The sequence below is a fragment of the Sus scrofa genome, chromosome 13 (assembly GCF_000003025.6).
Source record: "Sus scrofa isolate TJ Tabasco breed Duroc chromosome 13, Sscrofa11.1, whole genome shotgun sequence".
Lineage (NCBI taxonomy): Eukaryota > Metazoa > Chordata > Mammalia > Artiodactyla > Suidae > Sus > Sus scrofa.
In genome coordinates this window covers 192,358,939-192,377,140 of record NC_010455.5, presented here as the reverse complement: position 1 = coordinate 192,377,140, position 18,202 = coordinate 192,358,939, and the positions used below count along the sequence as shown (strand labels likewise).

Here is an 18,202-nt window from a genome sequence, read left to right as displayed (position 1 = left end):
ACCGGGCCAAGGCCAGGTAACGTGATTATGGAAGAAGGGCCTTCGAGAAGAGAAGGAAGTCGGGGCAGGAAATTCAGGCTCCCGGCGAATGGTGACTGCGAGGTTATGGGGCAGAACTCACCCACGGCGACAGAGCCCATAACTGCATCCCCTAATGGGCCTTTGGGCTGGGCAACCAGCTGCGTCTTCCTCCTGGTGACGAATTGAGAGCGACAGAGCCGAAGCCAGCGTGACCCCTAGAAAGCAACAACTTCCGGTACGCAGCATCATGGGAAGTGGCTTTGGCCCCAGGATCCAGCGGCACTGACGCTGCTTAATCAGCGCCTGCGCGAGGCTCACGCCCGGAAGTCTGGACGCCTCCTCACCCGGAAGTCTAACTGTCAATCAGTTTTCCCCGCTCGGCAGTCAGTCTCTGAGGTTATCTAAATAATTCTAGGAGTTCCCGTCGTGGCGCAGTGGTTAATGAATCCGACTAGGAACCATGAGGTTGCGGGTTCGGCCCCTGCCCTTGCTCTGTGGGTTAACGATCCGGCGTTGCCGTGAGCTGTGGTGTAGGTTGCAGACGCGGCTCAGATCCTGCGTTGCTGTGACTCTGGCGTAGGCCGGTGGCTACAGCTCCGATTCAACCCCTAGCCTGGGAACCTCCATATGCCGCGGGAGCTGCCCAAAGAAATAGCAAAAAGACAAAAAAAAAAAAAAAATTCTAAAAGTATGGGTATGTGGCCGGAAGTTTGGAGTCTCATGGATTGTTACCTTACTCAAACATATCACATCTGAAGATGTGATGGGGGGGCGGCATTTAAATTTCACGCAGTTTCCATAGTTCTTTCCAATCAGTTTCTAAAGTTGAGTATTTAAATAAATGGTCTTGAAGTAACTTTGCTGACGGAGGGTAAAATTTATAAATAATTACTGTTTATTTGTTCGAAATAGCTAAGTGCCAAGCCTTCTGCAGAGCAACTTAAATTAACTTAGGCCTTGTCTTATGCAGAAGACACAATAATCTTTAGGGGAAAAAGGATGCAGATTCCAGTAGAAAAGTAGGCCACGGTTATAAACAGATAATTCACAATAATAGAAAATGATATGGGAGTTCCTGTGTGGCTCAGTGGGTTAAGGATACCATGTTGTCACTGCTGTGGCTCACGTTACCACTACAGCAAGGATTCAATTTCTGGACCAGGAATTTCCATATGCCATGGGTGCAGCCAAAAAAATTTTTTTCAATAAAATAAATAAAAGAACATGGTATGAGAAGTTCCCATTGTGGCTTAGTGGGTCACCAACCCTACTCATATCCATAAGGATGCAGGTTCCATCCCTGGCCTCGCTCAGTGGGTTAAGGATCTGCCATTGCTGCAAGCTGAGACGTGGGTTGCAGATGTAGCTTGGATCTGGTGTAGCTGGGGCGTAGGCTGGCAGCTGCAGCTCCACTTTGACCCCTAGCCTGAGAACTTCCATATGTCACAAGTTTAGCTATAAAAAGAAAAAACAAAACAAAAAGCAGATTTGGAGCCATTGTACCACCTGCTTCCCTTTCCTAGAATGCTGTTCCCCTTTGATCTTACCCTAATTTTGTTCATACCTTAAAAGTCACTTTCTCACAAAGAAATTGAAAGAGCAACCTAGTTAACATAGCCACCCAATCACATCACCTTATTTTACTTTTCAGCCTAGCAAATCACTATCTGGTATTTTTATTTCACATTTACCTCTATATTTATCTTCCCCACCCCATCCCCCTACCCTCATAAATACACAGAAACAAGTAAATGTAAACTTTTTGAGAGATGGGACTTTTTTTTTCTTTTTATGGTCACACCCACCACATATGGAAATTCTCAGGCCAGGGACTGAATCCAAGCTGCAGTTGCAACCTCTGCTGCAGTTGTGGCTATACGGGATCCTTTAATCCACTGCACAGAGCTGGGAATTGAACCTGCTCTCTTGCAGTGACCCGAGTCACTGCAGGGGGATTCTAAGCCCACTGTACCACAGCAGGAACTCCGAGAGATGGAACATCTTCGTCCTGTTCATGGCTATATCTCTAGTGCCTAGAAGTGTCTGGAACACACTAAACTTAATAAATACTTGTTGAAGAAATATACCCATGAGAAATGAAATGCTTGTACAAGAATGTTCACTGGAGTTCCCGTTGTGGCTCAGTGATTAATGAATCTGACTAGGAACTATGAGGTTGCAGGTTCGACCCCTGGCCTCGCTCAGTGGGTTAAGGATCTGGTGTTGCCGTGAGCTGTGGTGTAGGTCGCAGACACAGCTCAGATGCTGAGTTGCTGTGGCTCTGGTGTAGGCAGGCAGCTACAGCTCTGATTAGACCCCTAGGCTGGGAACCTCCATATGCCACGAGAGCAGCCCTAGAAAAGGTAAAAAGACAAAATAATAATAATAATAATAATAAAATATCATACGGAAAGAAGCCTACACAAAAGTACCTACTGCTGGATTTCCCATTCAGGCACAGCAGAAAGAAATCCCACTAGTATCCAAGGGAATGCAGGTTTGAGCCCTGTCCTTGCTCAGTGGGTTAAGGATCCAGCGTTGCTATGGCTGTAGTGTAAGCTGGAGGCTGTAGCTCCAATTCAACCCCTAGCCTGGGAACTTAAATATGCCGCAGGTGCAGCCCTAAAAAGACCCCCCCCAAAAAAAATCTTATGGGACTTCTACAACAATATGTAGCAAAGGAAAAACTGCATTGTGTACATTTAGTTTGTGAAGAAAAACATTTCTAATTACTCGTTGTAGTTGCCCTCAAACTGTCCTATTAGCCGGGATAAATTTCTGTACATGCACATGGTCCTTACAAAAGTCTCCAAAGCTACAACCCATGCTCACCTCTCCTTACTGCCTTGCTATTCGGTGTCGTTCAGGGACCGGTAAGATCTCTACTGTTTGGAACATCTTAGGAATGCAAAATGTAGGACCTCCTACTACCTTCCCAATACTGTTCTGCATTATACCAAGATCCAGGAAAGATTTCGAATTTGAGCAGCGTTACTTTAGCGGACTATTCCCTGACCCAGGACACTTGCCGGCAATGTTCCTCACAGACAATGGCAACAGGTGGGAAACGCCACTGGGGTAGAATAAAAACTTTGCCACTGAGAAGAACCTGGTGCGGCCTAGGAATACCAGGAGTCCGCGCTCTGGCTTCCGGGACACGTGGGCCTGCGAGCGCGCCTGCGCCAGCCTGGGAGGGAGCTGTCTCACTTTTCCTAGGCCGCCGGCCAGAGCGGTTTGGAGGCCTCGGGTTGCCTAGCCCTAGAATTCTGAGGCTCCCTTCAGATGAGAATTGTGCAGCCAGGACATCTGGGTTACAGCACCGAGGCGGTCCATGGCTTCAGGTGAGTCTTCGGTTAATTGCTACCCAGCGGGTCAGGGTTCCCACGCCGCAGCCGCTCCTTTCACCGCCGGGGAATTTGGGGAAATGGTAGCACCGCCTCCCCACCAGCTGCTCACCGCTCATTGGTTAGGGCTGGCTTCGGAGTTTCCTTGCCCCGCCTACCTCACCTAGCCTAGCCAGTTGTGAGGGGCCATGGCGCCTGCGTGAAGGGCTTCGGTAGTAACCCAGGGAAACTTCCCAGAAAGACTGGGTTTGAGCGGTCAGACTCAATCCAAACTTTAAAAAAAAAAAAAAAAAAAAGCGGGGAAAAAGGATCCTGCTCAGGAGACTCAAGTTTCATTCTGCGTTCTTATAGCATGCACAAAAATCTTAAGTCAAAAAATTCTCTTAAAGGTGTATCTGGGATGGAAACCTCATCTACAAAAACTGACAAATCACTTACTTGTGACATCTCCTCTGTAGTTGTCCACCTATGGGTCGCCTGGTCCCAAACTTCTGGTTCCGTTTCATCTTTCAGACCTCCAAACGCAATGAAACCTTCTCCCGAATTCACTCACTCCCTGAGTGATTACACAAACGTGCCTTTTAAATGTTGATTACTTCCTAAATTATATCTCCAGCCAGATCACTTCTTAATGCCATATTTGTACGTCCAATTGCCTGCTGGACATTTCTGGTTAGGAGGTGGCTTGATAGGCCCTTCATTACCAAGTATGTCCAAAACTAAGCTTCAGATTTCCACAGTCTTCCCCATCTAAGTAAATAGTAAGTCCATCCCTGGAGTTTCTTAAAGTCTTGGGTTATATATATCACATATAATTTAGCAATGAGCCTGTTGGTTCTGCTTTTTTCTGTACGTGCAGAACACTAAGGGTCGCTCACCACCTCGACCACCACACCTTAATCCATGGATGTCACCCTCATCTCTCCTCCAACCAGTGCCTACCTGGTTACCCTGCTTTTGTCCTTTCAAGCAGTGAGTGTGGGCTTCTTCATAAGTAAGTCAAACCCCTACAGTGGCCTTCCATATCACTCAGGATAAAACCCCAAATTCTGGCCATTCCCTAGGAATTCCAACATAAACTGTCCCAGATTTCTTCTATGAACTTGTCTTCTAAAACTGTTCTTCTCAGTCACTCTGCTGCAGCCACCTGGTGTAGCACCATCCTACTTCATGGACTTTGAACAGGGACTTTGAACTTTTGCTGGAAAAGTTTTTGTCCAGATAATACATGGCTTCTTATTCAGTGACTTCAAGTCTCTTTTCCACAGTCACCTTAGCAGAGAGGCTTTCCCTGCCCACCCAGTGAAAACTGAACCACTCCTCCATCTCCTTAACTTGTGCCTTATCCTCTTTATCTTTTTTTTTGGGGGGGGGGGATGTTCTCCAGGCTAAGGATACAGTGACAAAGCCGGATCCTTAACCTGCTGCACCACAAGGGAACTCCTCTTTTTCTTCCTTATAACAGTTATTCACTGGAGAGGTGTGTATGATGTTGTTGTTGTTGCTTTTATCATGGACTTCTCACCAGATTAAATCTCTGACCGCAGAGTTTTTTGTTACTTTTGTCCATTCTTACAGTCTTAGTACTTGACACACAATAGGTACTCAAGAAACATATGCTGAATGAATATTATAATAATAATAGCAAGCACTTTTATGGCATTTACTCTACTACCAGGCACTTCTTTTAAGTACTTTCCACATGTCCTCATTTAATCCTCACAGCAACCCTGTTATTCCCATTCTGGAGATGGGGTGCCTGAGGCACAAAAAAATTAAGCCACCTGCCTAAGGTCACATAGTTGGTTAAGTGCAGAGCCAGGAGTTGCCCCCCTGGCAGTCTGGTAACAGACTTAAACATACTTAAACCACTATGGTTTTAAAAAACAAAAAAAATTAACTTCCTCTAGTAACTACCTAATAAGTTGTTTCCTAGTTATCTCAACTCCAACATGAGTAGACAAGATATTTATGAAATTCCAATAATCCAGGAATTTTAAATATTTATAAAGACATTTTTAATAACAGAGCAAATGCTTGAGTTAGGATATCAAGTGAAAATGGTACGGTCTAAAAACATATGAAGGGGGAGTTCCCATCATGGCTTAACAGTAACGAATCTGACTAGTATCTGTGAGGATGCAGGTTCTATCCCTGGCCTTGCTCAGTCTGTTAAGGATCCGGTGTTACTGTGAGCTGTGGTGTAGATCGCAGACACTGCTCGGATCTGGCATTACTGTGGTTGTGGTGTAGTCCAGCAGCTACAGCTCCCGATTTGACATCTAGCCTGGGAACTTCCATATGCTGCAGGTGCAGCTCTAAAAAACCTAAAAAAAAAAAAGAAAAAAGTGAAGCCACTGAAAAGTAAAGCAAACATTATGCTTAAAGGAGGGAGGTGTTCCCTGGTGGCCTAGCAGTTAAGGTCTTGGCATTGTTATTGGCATGGTTTGGGTTCAGTCCCTGGCCTGAGAACTTCTTCATGCTGTGCGCAAAACCAAAACATAAAATAAAGTAGGAGTTCCTGATGTGGCGTAGTGGATTAAGAATCTGACTGCGGCACCTCAGGTCGCCAAGGAGGCATGGGTTCCATCCCCAGCCCCAGCATAGTGGATTAAAGGATCTGGGGTTGCCAAAGCTGCAATATAGGTTACATCTGCAGCTCGAATTCAAATCCTGATCTGCTAACTTCCACATGCCACAATTTCAGCCATAAAACATAAATAAATAAATAAATAAATAAATAAAGGAAGGAAGAGCCTGCAGGTCTTAACTGTGTAGAGGAGAGCTAATATCATTAGGTCTGGGGAAAAATGTGTGGGGTCAGATAGGTTTGGAGTACTATGCAAACTAAACCCTCCTCTTAGAAATTCATGGTACATATTGGCATCTAACAATAAAGACTCTGAGAAACCACACACAAAAAGTGTGCTGTATAATTTATTGTCCAAACGTGGTCACTTTTGTGTAGGATAAACATTAAACCAGTCAGGATAATAGGATGTCACCCTAAAAAAACAAACAAAAATTTGTGTGAGTCAGCATTTCAAGAACTTACTTACTTAAGCACAAAGTGTTTTATGTAAATTTTTTTTTCCTAGCGTGGCATTGACCCCTTGGTAAGATGTTTTAAGGACATGAGTTGAAAACACACTGGGATCAGGAATGACATGGTGTTGGGTATACTCTGATTTGTGCAGACTGCCTGACGTGTGCAAGAGTGCTTCATATTTTCCTGATTTGTGTCCAGTTAATCCTAATGAAGTCAACACCCCCCACGTCCATAATTCTCATAATCTTTGATTTTTTTCTTTCTTTTTTTTTTTTTTGTCTCTTAAGGGAAACACCTGTGGCGTATGGAGGTTCCCCGGCAAGGAGTTGAACTGGAGCTGTAGCCACTGGCCTGCACCACAGCCACAGCAATGTGGGATCCAAGCTGTGTCTGCGACCACCACAGCTCATGGCAATGCCAGTTCTTTAACCCACTGAATGAGGCCAGGGATCAAACGCATGTCCTCATGGATGCTAGTCAGGTTCATTAACGGCTGAGCCACTACTGGAACTCCTGATTTTTTTTTTTTTTTTCCTTTTATGAGCTGCACCCTCTGCATATGGACATTCCCAGCCCAGGGGATTAAATCCAAGTCACAGCTATGGTAATGCTGGATCCTTTAACCCACTGTGCCGAGGCCAGGGATTAACCACACCTCTGCAGCAACCCAAGCCACTGCAGTCAGATTCTTTTTTTTTTTTTTTTTTTTTTTTTAGATTAAATACATGCCAGGAGAAATTGTCAGAATCCCACCAATGTAGAGAAGGAGTGAGGAAATAACCCCGACCTCTTTCTCCTCCCATCCTCTCACCTCCTGCGAGATCATTGGCTGAACCCAGCCATAAAAAAGATTTGAGTGCTATAGGTTGTGTAGGTCAGCTGTCCAGAATCCAGGACAGGGAACAGAAGGGCAAGGAATGGCATTAGAGGACAACCAGAAAGTAACTAGCACAAGAGGAAATACTCAAGAAAATGAGTCCCTGAATTAGGCCTTGGGAGTTGGACTTGTAAAGAAGGGCCAGGTTCAGGTCTATGCTCTTTTCCTTGTGCTTTCCTGCCTTGCCCACCTTTCTTCTCTCCCTACTATACGTCTTCTTCCACTTATCCAAGTCTTAGCCTCTCTTCCAGGTTCAATCCTGCCACCTTCCTCAAATCTTTCCTCATCACCCATCTCATTGACTGTGCCCTCACCTTCATCCTTGTGATAATAGTTATACTAGTCATTTAACACCTGGCCTTCATTGTTCTATGTTTTATTAGATATAAGTCCTGCTCTTCAGACTAAATAGAAAGTTCCAGGAAGGAGTGAAGGATGACACTCTCCGTATAATAGCTGCTCAATAAACTTTTACCAGAGATGAAAAGGAATTCCATAAAGATACCACTAACCAAAATAATGGTGTTTGGTTTCACAGCATAAATTCTCCTTAAGGAGGTAAGCCGTGTTTTCCTCTGCAGCAACGGGATTGAGCTCTTCTTTTCTTTTCAAAAGTGTAACCCTTCTTATTTTGTGCTGAATTTAGAAGTACCGCATGGTAATCATGAAACCTCAAAGGATATAGAAGCATACGAATTTAAAAGTGAAAATCCTCCTCTTCTTCTCTCCACCAACATTTAGCCAACTGTTAATAGTTTGATGAATACTCTTTGTCATTTTTTTCATGTATGTGTGACAGCGTAAGAATAACTAGGAAGGTTATTAATTTACTTATATTGTAAAACAATCTTTTTTTGGGGGCACCACACACGGCATATGGAAGTTCCCAGGCTAGAGGTTCAATCGGAGCCACAGTTGCCAGCCTACACCACAGCCACAGCAACACTAGATCCGAGCCTCGTCTTTGACCTATATGGCAACTTACAGCAACACTGGATCCTTAGACCACTGAGCGAGGCCAGGGATTGAACCCACATCCTCATGAATACTAGTCAGGTTTGTTTCTACTGAGCCACAATGTAATCTCCTGGTGCATGGTTATTATTAGAGTTTTACGCCTCTCATTGGATTGTCCCTTAGTTTGGGTCCTTAGCATATTACATCTGAAAGGATAATAATAGGAAGTACTCTAGTTAAGTTTCATATTTTATGAAGAAATTTAATTTTTGATAAGTACCCATATTGACCTCTTGAGTTCTCCCAAACTTATATTTGTAAATGTCTCTCTTATCTTACCTTCTTAGAAACTTACAGATATCCCAAAATGACTGAGATTGAACAGGCAGAGGCCCAGCTCTCTGAGTTAGACCTGCTGGCCAGTATGTTCCCTGGCGAGAATGAGCTCATAGTGAATGACCAGCTGGCTTTAGCAGAACTGAAAGACTGTATTGAAAAGAGGACAATGGAAGGACGATCTTCAAAAGTTTACTTTACAATCAATATGAACCTGGATATATCTGAGGAAGCAATGGTGATTCAGTTTTACTTTTAGAAAAATTGAAACACGTCAAGACTTAAGACAGCAGTTAGAGCATTTTCTCTCTCTCTCTCTCTTTTTAAAAATCAGGTGACATTTTCTCTGGCGTGTATACTTCCCTTTAAATACCCTGCAGTTCTGCCTGAAATTACTGTCAGGTACGTTACAGAAACTTGCCAGCATTAGAGTGTGAAAACTAATCTGAGAATAAAAGCAATCATCAAGTTTGGTATTCTATTCCAAGAAATTAATTTTGATTTTTAAATCCAATATCTTTTCCATCAGATCAGTATTATTAAGTAGATCCCAGCAGGCTCAGCTGAATACAGATCTGACCACATACCTACAGAAGAACTGTCTCGGGGATGTCTGTATTTTGAATGCCGCTGAGTGGGTTAGAGAACACGCTTCTGGCTATGTCAGCAAAGACACCACACCTGCCCCCACTCCAGGAAGTACAGGCCAGCCAGTTGACCTCATTCTCACGAGACTGTGGGTCTACAGCCATCACATCTACAACAAATGCAAGAGAAAGAATATTCTAGAGTGGGCAAAGGAGCTTTCCCTGTCTGGGTTTAGCATGCCTGGGAAGCCTGGTGTTGTTTGTGTGGAAGGCCCACAAAGTGCCTGTGAAGAATTCTGGTCCAGGTTGGCTTTCGCTACTTTTGTACACCTTGTCAACAATTTTAGTACTAACCACAATCCTGGGGATGTGGAAATCAGTATGTCCCCGAGGTTGTATCTTGTGGCGATTCGGTCTAAAACAGCCTTTACATGCTGTCAGCATCACTCCCCTCACCTGACACAGAGCACATAGAAAATGTGCTGTGGGTAGATGTTAAGTCCCAGCTGCCAACCAAGATACTGTCTCCTGTTCCCCCCCCCCATTTCTATGGATGATTCTTTCCTCATCTTAGTGATGCTGTAAGTTGTGTCTACCTGTGAAACAAGGCGATTCCCAATCTTCTCACTTCTCTCCTGATATCCTGAATGAGTTTCTGAGAAGTCCCTGTGGGAAGCTGAGATTCAGCAGTTCAATCCCACATTTCTAAAATGTTGATACCAGGCAGTGATAATGGCAATAAATGAGTATGGGGATGGGATTATGACCAGAATCCTATTTGATTAAGATAAATCCCTGTGAGATGAAAGTGGCTTTCTTTACTTCTGGGAAAAAAGGCATTGCTAAATCTGTTCTATAACACTGATTTGCAGTGCTCTAGGATACACTGTTCACAATTTCTACTTTGAAAATTTCTTTTCAGACTCAGAAAATTAAACTGGAAGAGAATTTTAATTCGCCATCGAGAAGACATTCCTTTCGATGGTACAAATGAGGAAATGGAGAGACAGAGAAAATTTGCAGTTTTTGAAGAAAAAGTGTTCAGTGTTAATGGAGCCAGAGGAAACCACATGGACTTTGGTCAGCTGTATCAGTTTTTGAGTGCCAAAGGATGCGGGGATGTTTTCCAGATGTTCTTTGGCGTGGAAGGACAGTGAGCAGAAGAATATTTGAAAGTGTTTTGTCACTGTTAGTCTTTTGACTTTTTGCCCACTCCTCCTTGAAAGATTAGGTAATTTTACTTTAGTCCCATTCTAGAATGTTAGGGGGAAAGAAAGAGGAAAAGTATATTTCAGTATAGCCGAAATGCATCTGTTAAAACTCTGTCATGATTGAATGCAGACCTGAGTTTTACATTATAGTCTTAAAATTGTTGATAGAAATTTCTTGACATGGAGTTCCTATTGCGGTTCAACGGGTTAAGAGCCCAATTAGAATCCATGAGGATGCAGGTTCAATCCCTGGCCTTGCTCAGTGGGTTAATGATGAAGCTTTGCTACATGCTACAGTGTAGTTCGAAGATGTGGCTCTGATCTGGCATTGCTGTGGCTGTGGTGGGCAGCAACGGCTCCAAATCCATCCCTAGCCTGGGAACTTCCATATATCATGGGTGCAGCCCTAAAAAGAAAAAAAAAAAAAAAAAAAGAAAGAAAGAAATTTTTTTGACATATAAAGTTAATTATATTTGATGACAATGACGTTGGTGGGGCCACCCTTTGCCACCCCATTCCCCTTTATCTTCCTCTACTAAAGAACCTGGAAAAGCTAAATGCTCACCTTTCTCAGCCTCTTTTGCAGCTAGGGTGGCCTGGGGACATAGCTTTGGCTGGGGAACTTCTGGGAAAACCTTTGCTTTCCTGGTTAAAATGATAGGTGCACCAAGGGCCCACCTTCCCTCTCTCTGTCACAAACACCAAAGTGATGGTTGGAGCTGCAGTAGTCCTTTCAACTTTCAAGAGAGCTGCAGAGATGCCAGTCCTCACATTGCTGAACTATTGATCCAACACTAGCCCCTGCCTATCTCTAGACAGATGATTATGAAATAAAACAAGTTTTATTTCTATTTCTATGCCTGTTACTAGCAGTTGAAAGCTAGTTTGCCATACCCGTTTTTGTTTTTTTTTTCAAAGCCTTAATTTTACATTTGATACAAAGATGGGTGAAAATTTTTTTCTTTTTATTTTTTTTTTCTACATGCCCACAGCATGTAAAATTTCCTGGGCCAGGGATTGAACCCAGTGCCACAGCAGTGACAGTGCCAGATCCTTAACCACTAGGCTACCAGGGAACTCTGAAATTCTTCCTAAATGGAGTTTGCAGTTTATCTCTATTTTTATATACTTAATGTTCTGCCCTTGCTCCTTGGCTCACCTCACAGAAGGCTTTCAAGCATGAACAGAGCTCAAACTTTTTAATAGCCCTCAATGATTCATCACATTGGTGATTTAGAGCATTCATTTTTTGACAATTGGATTTTGACAAATGTTTCCCTCAGGAGGTGGATTTCTGTAATTTTTTTTTTGGTAAACTGACCTACAAATAAACACACTGCATGATTTTTGAGGCCCTCCATACATCAGTTCTAAAAGTGCTTATTAAATATTTACTAATTGCCAGCACTCAGGTTGGTATTGTATGTTGGGTATCCCTTGATGAGTCAGACTTGGATAGAGGAATGAGGTGGAGGTGGAGGACAGAAAACATTGGAGGTTTTTTGTTTTTCTTTTTTTGTTTTTTTTTAGGGCCACACTTGTGGCATATGGAAGTTGCTGGGCTAGGGGTTGAATCAGAGCTATAGCTGCCAGCCTATGCCACAGTCACAGCAAGGCAGGATCTGAGCCACATCTGCGACCTACAACATGGCTTGCAGCAAGGCTGGATCCTTAACCCACTGAGAGAGGCCAGGGATTGAACTGCATGCTAGCAGATACTATGTCGTGTTTGTAACCCACTGAGTCACAACGGGAACTCCCTTTTTTGGGTTTTTTTCACTGCACCCACAGCATATGTGTTTCCAGGGCCAGGGAAAGAATCTGAGCCACAGCTGCGGCAACACTGGGTCCTTACCCAGTGCACAGTAGGAACGCTCACAGTGCATTGCTCGCCTCAGTAAAAAGTTGGAGGCAACCTATGTGCCCAACACTAAGTGAATCAGTAAATACATTATGCTACATTTTATCCGATACTAGGTAGGAATCAATAGGAATAAGGTAGAACTAAGAAGGTAGTGTGGATAGATCTTAAATATAAACATAAGTAAAGGAGTAACCCCTGTGGTGCAATGAGTCAGATCAGCAGTGTCTTGGGAGCACCGGAAACAGATTTGATCCCAGGCCCGGCACAGTGGGTTAATGATCCAGCATTTCTGCAGCTCCAGCTTATGTCACAACTGAGGCTTGGATCTGATCCCTGGCCTGGGAACTTCATATGCCTCAGGGCAGCCAAAAAAGAAGAAGGAAAACAGGAATACAAATGGTACTCATAGCACAATGCTAGGGTTGTATCAGCACTGTAGCTGCTGGCCTATGCCACAGCCGTAGCAACTCGGGATCCGAGCTGCGTCTGCAGCCACGACTCATGGCAATGCCAAGTCCTTAACCTGATTGGGGCCAGGGATTGAACCTAAGTCCTCGTGGATCAGAGTCGGGTTCCTTACCACTGAGCCACGATGGGGACTCCCTGGATGCAAATCTTATGTGCCTTATGTTGCTACCCTGATGTCCATCTCCCCATTGTCCTGTCAGTTGCCCTGAAAATGCCAATCCTTCCTCTGCTGCCCCCACACAGCCAGATGGACCAGCTCTACATTTAGTTTCTCACTTCCCCTACTCCCCAGCCACTTTCATCCAGATTTGGATGAAATATTCCACAGAGCATGGGACTGGCAACCCTAGAGGCCACCAAAGGGGACGGATGATGCACGCATTACTTCAGTAGAACTGAACTGCTAAAACCTTTTTAGTCCTTGTACATTATTTTAATGAAAAAATAGCATTGCTATGTACAAATATATAGATCTGAAGTGTAATATAAAAACATAGACTGCAATAAGGTAGCTTTATAAGTTTTCTTCTGAGACAGACCTGTCAAATTTAGACATTGGATTATTAAGAGAGTGACCAAGAGAAGTACAAATTTCCCAACCTCATGATTAGTACACTTTTTTGAAAGTGGATGGAAGTATTGTCATCAAAAAAACACCAAGTTATGGGAGCTCCTGCCGTGGCACGGAAACAAATCCAACTAGGAACCATGAGGTTGTGGGTTCAATCCCTGGACTAGCTCAGTGGGTTAAGCATCTGGCATTGCCATGAGCTGCAGTGTAGCTCGCAGATGCAGCAGCTTGGATCCAGCATTGCTGTGGCTGTGGCGTAGGCCCTCAGCTGTAGCTCTGATTCGACCCGTAGCCTGGGAACTTTCATACACCATAGGTGCGGCCCTAAACAGCAAAAAACCGAAAAACTCCAACAAGTTAGGAATTCCTTCACGGCACAGTGGATTAAGGATCTATCATTGTCACTGCTGTGGCACAGGTTTGATCCCTGGCCTGGGAACTTCTGCATGCCACTGGCACAACCTGAAAAAAAAAAAAAGTAAGAGACACAATAAAAGCTGTAAGAAATTATAGTTAAATGTTAGAAATGTAGGCAATATAGTTTTCTTAGACGTTTCACCAATGATTATGTTTCATATATGAACACCCTTAAATGTAAAATTACATTCAGTATGATTGCATGTATGTTTATTCCATAATGACAATTTGTCAATGTATTAATCTGAAAAATATCTTATATTAGAATCATCTATAAAGAAATGATGATAAATCCTTAAAAGAAACTATTAGTTCCAAACCAAGTTAGGTTTAAAAGTTAAAAGATCTATAGAAAGCAAGAGTGTCGGCAGGAAATACTGACTACATGTCCATTTTTATTTGTAAATGTAATTCTTGCACAAACAATAGTATTATTTTTTAAACTTTTTTTTTTTGCATTTTTTGCTTTTTTTTGCTTCTTAGGCCTTATCTGCAGCATATGGGGGTTCCCAGGCTAGGGGTCTAATTGAAGCTACAGCTACCAGCCTACGCCACAGCTCACGGCAACACTGGATCCTTAACCCACCCTGAGCAAGGCCAGGGATTGAACCCACAACCTCATGGTTCCTAATCGGATTCATTTCTGCCAAACAATACTATTCTCATGTCAAAGTGAAACAAAACAAAATTTTAAAATTCTAAAATTAATTCCACAAATCCAATTTACTTGAACTTGGAGTGACAAAGTCAAAGCCAGTCTCATCATCTGCACTTTAATTTGATAAACTGCATTTGAAAAAAAATAATTGCATCTGCTGCAATGCAGAACTGACGATTTTTTTTTTTTGCATTTATGTCAAAATAACTGTGACACAGATTTTTTTTTTTTTAAGTTGTAATTCCGGGAAACCCAACAGAATGTACCATTCATGAAATTCCATTAAAGCTGCAGGGCAACATAGAGTTAATGGCATATAAGGACAGGTGCATATACATTACTTTCCAGTTCCTTGCCCCCGCTGGAAAAAATGATTACAACCACTTCCTATAAACCTAGGCCACAAACATTCTGCAAAGGTCCACAAGGAGCTTTTTCACTTAGCACAATCCAGCAATCTGATCCCACAGTGTCAGGGGAGGCATGTAGACATTGAAATCCTTTACCAACCACTAGCAAACGTCAAAGTGGACCCCTTGGAGGAACAGGGCTGGGTGAGGTAAGATTCTAACTCAGCATGAAAGGCAGGGGCCTGGCTACTTTCAGACACCCAGTCTCAAGTGGATACCAAATGCACTGGTATCCAACACCTTGGCCTTTTCCCAGACTGCTGCCTGCACAGCTTCCTGCATAGATGGAAGCAGGGAGGGCCCTACAAGGCTGCACACACAAGCCCCATCTTCCTCGGTGCGCCCAGACAGCACTAGCCAGAGGGTGGGAGCATGGTCAGCTCTGGGCCAGTGGACAAATAGCATAACCACATCTGGGACTGCTGGATTTCTTGGGATCTAGTTTGAAGGTTTTGGCCCTGGTTTGAGTCTTGTGCTGTGGACCTGTCTTTAGATGTGATTTTTTTTTTTTTTTTTAAATACTCGTCTTTGAGAGAGGAAAAAAAAAAAAAAAGGCCTAGGTGTTTCTGGAATGTTTCTAAGAGCTGGAGTAGTTGGGCCGGGGTGGCACCTTCGAGGTTCAGGGTATCCCGAAGGAATAACTGAAATGGAGGCTTAATGTATTTAATATTACATGTATTTTAATTTGGTTTTAAACTGATACTGCATTGTTTGAAAGAAATTGAAATAGTATCAGAGATGTGTTCACAGCAATATTTATTGCCTTCCTGAGAGGTTTTAAGTTCTAACTTATGATTCTTTAAAGTAACTAACACTAAATATAACCCCAAATCCAATATGATAGAAAAAAGTGATTTTTGATGTTATTTTTCTCTTGTTCTTAAATAAATCTAGCGTATAATAAATATTTTCAGCTTATCCATTTTCGAATAGTTCCTAAATAATAGTTTTCTTTGGTTTTTGTTTGTTTTATGGCCACACCTGTGGCATATGGAAGTTGCTGGGCTAGGGGTCGAGAATCTGAGTTGCCCCTGATGTCTACACCACAGCCAAGCAATGCTGGATCTGAGCCACTGAGTGAAGCCAGGGATTGAACCCGCATCCTACGGACACTATGTCTGGTTCTAAACCCACTGAGCTACACTGGGAAATCCAATAATAGTTTGCTTTGGATGTTTAAGTGTAGAAATTTTGCTCATATAATATGGGGGCTCAATTTTTTCTCCCTGGGGGCAATTAGCATTTCAGATTGTGTGAATTTGTTCCCTCTTGCTTCTTCCTGCCCCCCAAATTTATGTAAATAAATGTGTATAATACATTTCTGTTTGAAAAGATGGCCATTATAGAAAATGTACAAATAACTGGATTTAAGGCCTCCACCCCCTTAGGAGTTCCCTGGTGGTCTAGTGTTTAGGACTTGGGGCTTTCACCACAGGGACTTGGGTTCATCACTGATCTGGAACATCAAGTTGCTGGACACTAGCCCAAAGAAGACAAAATTTGTATATTATTTTGCATATGTGTGTATGTAGTCTTTTTCATTTTTTAAACATTCTATTGAGGTATAATTGATGATGTGATAATTTCTGTTGTACAACAAAGTGATTCAGTTCTGCATATACATATATCCATTCTTTTTCAGATTCTTTTTCCATACACAATATTGGGTTGAGTTCCCTGTGCTATACAGCAGGTCTATTCCATTTTATGCATTTTTCAGAGTTCAGTCAGGAAAGCAGAAACTTCACTACTTATTTAAAAAGAAAAAAAAGAAAAAGAAAAAATTTGGAATTCAGTGGTGCAGTGAACCAGCATTAGGTTAAGGACCCAGCATTGTCACTGCAGCATCTTGGGTCACTGATATTGTGTGGTTTCACTCCCTGGCCAATAAAATAAAATAAAATTTTAACATGGTAAATTGGTTTAAAAGAATGGTAAAAACAAAGAGAGACTCCTGAGGTAACAAAGAGGAATTTCCACTGAGCAGCTACTATCCCTAGGGCTGGGAAGGGAAGGAAGGAAGAAGAGGTTGGGGTAATCTGAATTTTGAAGTTTGGAAGGAGGCCCTGAAAAGCTGGGTCTCAGCTCAAGCCCATGAAAAGAGGGGGGGTTCCTGGCTGTAGTTTTTCTCTGGCGCTCAAAGAAGAGACCCCGTGATGCTGGGACTCTGATTTCTGAGATGAGGCCACCATTGGCTGTCTCAAGAGCTCGGAGGAGGGGCTCCATGGAGGTAGCACTCAGACCTCTGAGGGGAACTAGAGTTCTGCCTGGCTGCTGCTGGTGCCCCTAAAGGATGATTCTGATTGCTGGAGACTGAAAACATCTTCTGCCTAAACCAATTTTTGCTGCCGGGCAAAGCGCTGCTGCTCGGATGATGCTAACAGTATGGAGCAAGTCCCTTCTATTTGCTCTTCTCTTTCGGTCTGCATCTAGTCCCCTGTTGACAGAACATAACAGGAAGCCAGTTGACTAAAGGAGAAATAGTTTGCAGAGCCTCAGTATCATAGAGTTGAGTATAAAAGGTTGAGTGCATGGGCATGAGCGACAATAAACAACAACTTCTGGAGTTCCCGTCGAGGCGCAGTGGTTAACTAATCCGACCAGGAACCATGAGGTTGCGGGTTCGATCCCTGGCCGGGCTGTGGTGTAGGTTGCAGACAGGGCTCGGATCCTGCGTTGCTGTGGCTCTGGCGTAGGCCGGTGGCTGCAGCTCCAAATCGACCCCTAGTCTGGGAACCTCCATATGCCGCGGAAGCGGCCCAAGAAATGGCAAAAAAAGACAAAACAACAACAACTGCTTATGTTTCCCTAAATGTGATTCTAAGAAGCAAAATCACTAACTAAAAAAACCTGTAAATTTCCAACTTTATTTTTTTATTTTGTAGTCTTTTGCCTTTTCGAGGGCCGCTTCCCGCGGCATATGGAGGTTCCCAGGCTAGGGGTCCAATCAGAGCTGTTGCGGGTTCGGTCCCTGCCCTTGCTCAGTGGGTTAACGATCCGGCGTTGCCGTGAGCTGTGGTGTAGGTTGCAGACGCGGCTCGGATCCCGCGTTGCTGTGGCTCTGGCATAGGCCGGTGGCTACAGCTCCGATTCGACCCCTAGCCTGGGAACCTCCATATGCCGCAGGAGCGGCCCAAGAAATATCAACAGCAACAACAACCACAAAAAGACAAAAGACAAAAAAAAAAAAAAAAAAAAAAAAAAAGTAAAATCTGATTTAATTATCCCAAGTGGGCCTGACAGTCTGTATTTCTAAGAAACATCCAGATGATGGAAATAATAGCATTTTGAAAGGTCTAACATTTTCTCATCTTCCCTCAGCCACTACCATGTCTTTCTGTTGCTGTCCATGTGTGAAAATGCCTCTTACTTATGCTAATCCCCTACTGGCTAAACAGGGTACAAATCGTGCTGCAAAAAAGAGGGAAAGCA

General features: G+C 43.3%; 2 protein-coding genes across 21 annotated transcripts in view; one reads left to right on the top strand and one right to left on the bottom strand.

The window, feature by feature from the left end:
* USP16 (ubiquitin specific peptidase 16) overlaps positions 1 to 291 on the bottom strand; it is a 29,625-nt gene extending 29,334 nt beyond the window's left edge. For 12 of the 19 annotated variants that reach the window (XM_021070872.1, XM_021070870.1, XM_021070871.1 and 9 more), the window contains exon 1: positions 122 to 289. Coding sequence is in view for 2 of the 19 variants with exons in the window: in XM_005670321.3 (XP_005670378.1) it covers positions 122 to 140 (19 nt within the window). In the remaining 17 variants the exon portion in view is untranslated. Of the gene's footprint in view, positions 1 to 121 lie in introns of all 19 variants that reach the window. The other 7 variants (XM_003358897.4, XM_005670312.3, XM_021070873.1 and 4 more) reach the window with 4 other exon arrangements.
* Positions 2,787 to 17,169, top strand: RWDD2B (RWD domain containing 2B). Of its 2 annotated transcripts, XM_003358895.4 has the most exons (6): positions 3,192 to 3,362; positions 7,675 to 7,849; positions 8,596 to 8,822; positions 8,919 to 8,986; positions 9,114 to 9,476; positions 10,094 to 17,169. In XM_003358895.4, the coding sequence occupies exons 3-6, from the start codon at positions 8,616 to 8,618 to the stop codon at positions 10,326 to 10,328; spliced, it is 873 nt and encodes a 290-aa protein (XP_003358943.1). In that variant the 5' UTR covers positions 3,192 to 3,362; positions 7,675 to 7,849; positions 8,596 to 8,615; the 3' UTR covers positions 10,329 to 17,169. The 2 variants fall into 2 exon arrangements, with proteins under 2 accessions (XP_013838009.1, XP_003358943.1); XM_013982555.2 differs by lacking the exon at positions 7,675 to 7,849 and having other exon boundaries at positions 2,787 to 3,362.

What these genes read in the sequence shown, in the direction of transcription:
- RWDD2B (XM_013982555.2), top strand. An exon ending in ATATATCTGAGGAAGCAATG is followed by an intron (nt 8,823 to 8,918) that starts GTGATTCAGTTT and finishes TTTAAAAATCAG; the next exon opens with GTGACATTTTCTCTGGCGTG. An exon ending in TGTGAAGAATTCTGGTCCAG is followed by an intron (nt 9,477 to 10,093) that starts GTTGGCTTTCGC and finishes ATTTCTTTTCAG; the next exon opens with ACTCAGAAAATTAAACTGGA.